General features: G+C 40.8%; 1 protein-coding gene and 1 long non-coding RNA gene across 3 annotated transcripts in view; one reads left to right on the forward strand and one right to left on the reverse strand.

Moving 5' to 3' along the window:
• Positions 1 to 2,633, forward strand: part of LOC117943305 — an 83,329-nt gene that overhangs the window by 72,991 nt on the left and 7,705 nt on the right. The window lies entirely within an intron of this gene.
• Positions 1 to 2,633, reverse strand: part of LOC117943304 (immunoglobulin-like and fibronectin type III domain-containing protein 1) — a 25,300-nt gene that overhangs the window by 10,027 nt on the left and 12,640 nt on the right. The window contains exons 7-11 of the mRNA XM_034869354.1: positions 2,444 to 2,477; positions 2,099 to 2,282; positions 1,843 to 1,956; positions 1,583 to 1,751; positions 1,116 to 1,388 (exon numbers count right to left, since the gene is read on the reverse strand). Coding sequence (XP_034725245.1) covers positions 1,116 to 1,388; positions 1,583 to 1,751; positions 1,843 to 1,956; positions 2,099 to 2,282; positions 2,444 to 2,477 — 774 coding nt within the window. The remainder of the gene's footprint in view (positions 1 to 1,115; positions 1,389 to 1,582; positions 1,752 to 1,842; positions 1,957 to 2,098; positions 2,283 to 2,443; positions 2,478 to 2,633) is intronic.

A 2,633-nucleotide genomic window follows, 5' to 3' on the forward strand; every position in this document is an offset into this window, starting at 1 on the left:
CAGCCCCACCGGCCCCTCCAGCCCCACCAGCCCCTCCAGCCCCACCAGCACCTGCAGCACCTGCAGCACCTCCAGCTGCATCCTTGCCGCCTGCTGCCTTATTTGCCTTTTCAGCTGCCGTAGCTGCAGCTTTTTCTTCAGCTGTTGCCTTTTTAGCTGCTTCAGCCTGTGCTCGGGCAGCTGCTTCTGTAACTTCTCTCTCAGCTTGAGCCTTCTTGGCAGCCTCCTTTTTTTCTTCCATTTCTTTCTGATATTTTTCCTTCTGTTCCTTAGCTATTCTTATCAGATCTTCGTCATTGCCGCCTCCAGCCATAGTAGTTTTGCGAGTTGCCTTCTTGCCCTTGTTTGCAGGATCCTTGTCAGCTATAAAAGATTTGTAATACATACACAGTATATAGTTCAGAGGAAAGTATCTTTGTGGTATTCCATATGTATACATCCAAACCAACGCATTCTCATGAACGTATGATGTTTTATGTAAATGTATGCACACCAAAACGTATGTAATCCTACAAAATTAGGAGACTGCCGGCTGGTCAAGTGACGGCGGCTGGCTACAAGCTCCACATCGCCAAGCAGCAGTTGCTAGTTGTTTAAGCCGCTACAGAGCTTTGTGACCCGGACTACAGACCTTTACTGTATCAGTGGTAGTTGATGGTTCAGTAACCGATAGATAGATGACATTGAGCCTGGTCGTTACAGGAGATATTACGGTTAAATTTAGTCCACAAATATGAGCGTTTTGCTGCGACCAAAGTTAGTATTAGACACCAAAACAACAGTTAAGATTAGGAAAAATAATGTGGTTTGGATCTCTTAAGGACCACACGTTTTCTGGGTGGAAGGTTTTATTTTTCCCCAGGAAGTGAACTCCGCTCTATGGCTTGAAAGTCCTGTATGTTAGCGGCCACCCCAACCTGCTCCCTGCGTGGCCAGCCTTGTTCTTATACAGCGGCCGTCAATGTAGCGAATACAGCAAAAAAAGTGAAATGCTTATACATTACGGTGCTTTTAGAACGAATAGTTCATGAGAACAGGCTCATGCAAACTTAATTTAAAACAGCATGAAGAGTATACCCCAGGATTAAAAAGTAGGAAAAGAGTTGTTTTCTTACCTTCAACTATAAGCCAGGCATTGCATGATTTAATTCCTGCCACAGCAGCGTAGATACCAGCGTCCAAAGGCATGCAGTCCCGCACAATCAACTTGTGGATGAGCTTATCTTCAGATACAGTGATTTCAAATTTTTCACTATTGGTCAGCGGAGCGCTTTTGCCCAACCATTTAATCTCATTCAGAGGGGCAGTCAGGACACATTGGAAAAGGGCGTCTCCTCGTTCTTCTGCTGTAACCTCTTGTATTTTGACAGCAAAGTCAACCTCAGGCACTGCAGGGTTACAGAAAGACACCACATGGAAAAGTAGGCAGAGAGAGACTACTTTCATTTCAATGTATCCTGTCTCATTGTGTGCATTTAATTACATTTAAAAAGAATCTGCAAACCGCAACAATAGATTAGTAACCCTTGGACTGAATTTACGTAAACCTGATCTAATCTTCATCACTTGATTGCAGACATACCTTTAAATTCTGTGGAGAATACATTGACGCCCCCAACATCCACTGAGTAGAGTCCAGCATCTTCGGAACTTAGTTTACCAATTTTGAATATAAATTTCTTGCCAACTTGTTTCAAACTATGCTTCATTTCCTCGCTGTCCTCTATAGTGAATGGAACCATGACGCCATTCTGCAGAATTTATGGGCATGTTACCATATGGATAATATATATAATAAAATGCAGCAAGATAACATTGGAGTTAGGAGTTAACCCCCCTCACCTTGTACAAGAAAACTTTGCTGCTAGGATCTTTGAGGTCCATTTCCAATTCAATGGTTGCACAGTCCTTGTCAGTGACTTCAATAGGTTTCAAGTTACCGATGTGTGAAACAAACTACAGTAGAATTAAAAAGAGAAAAAAAAATTATATCATTTTTTTAAATGAGTCTGCTTAAAAAACTAACAAACACTAGAAAGACAACACATGTTTGCACATGCTTATGATATAATTAAAGTAGAAATATAAAGCCACATACCTCTGCAATCTCTTCTTCTCTCTCTTTCTTCATTTCATTGAGTTTCTTTAGCATGCGGCGGAAGTCTGTGATACCATTCTCTGCACAGATGCGCTCGTAGTCTTTCTTGTCTGCGCTAAGGAGAATTTCCCAGATCTTCTCTTCTGTCTCCATTGGCTTTTGCTCACGTGTTCCATCAGGATTACTGTAGGAAGGAAAAGAGAAATTGTATATAACCCCACACCCCATTGGGTTTTCACCGAAACAAATACTCTTATAGAAAAGAAATAAACGTTATGAAAAAGTTACCATAAAAGGTTATATTAGGGGACAAACATTTACATACTTGTACAAAATTTCACTCACCGTTTTTTCAGCTTTTTTCTTAAGTCTGTTACATCTGGGGAAGCATACCGAAAAACATCAGTCCACTGAATATGTATGTCGTGTTGGTGTTTCACAATAGTTTTCAAAAAGATATTTTTTCTTGCAACAGGTTCACATTTCATTGCCAATTTACAAAGCGTATGATAGTTTGATTAAAGCTAATATATAT

Source organism: Etheostoma cragini, chromosome 4 (assembly GCF_013103735.1).
Source record: "Etheostoma cragini isolate CJK2018 chromosome 4, CSU_Ecrag_1.0, whole genome shotgun sequence".
Classification (NCBI taxonomy): Eukaryota; Metazoa; Chordata; class Actinopteri; order Perciformes; family Percidae; genus Etheostoma; species Etheostoma cragini.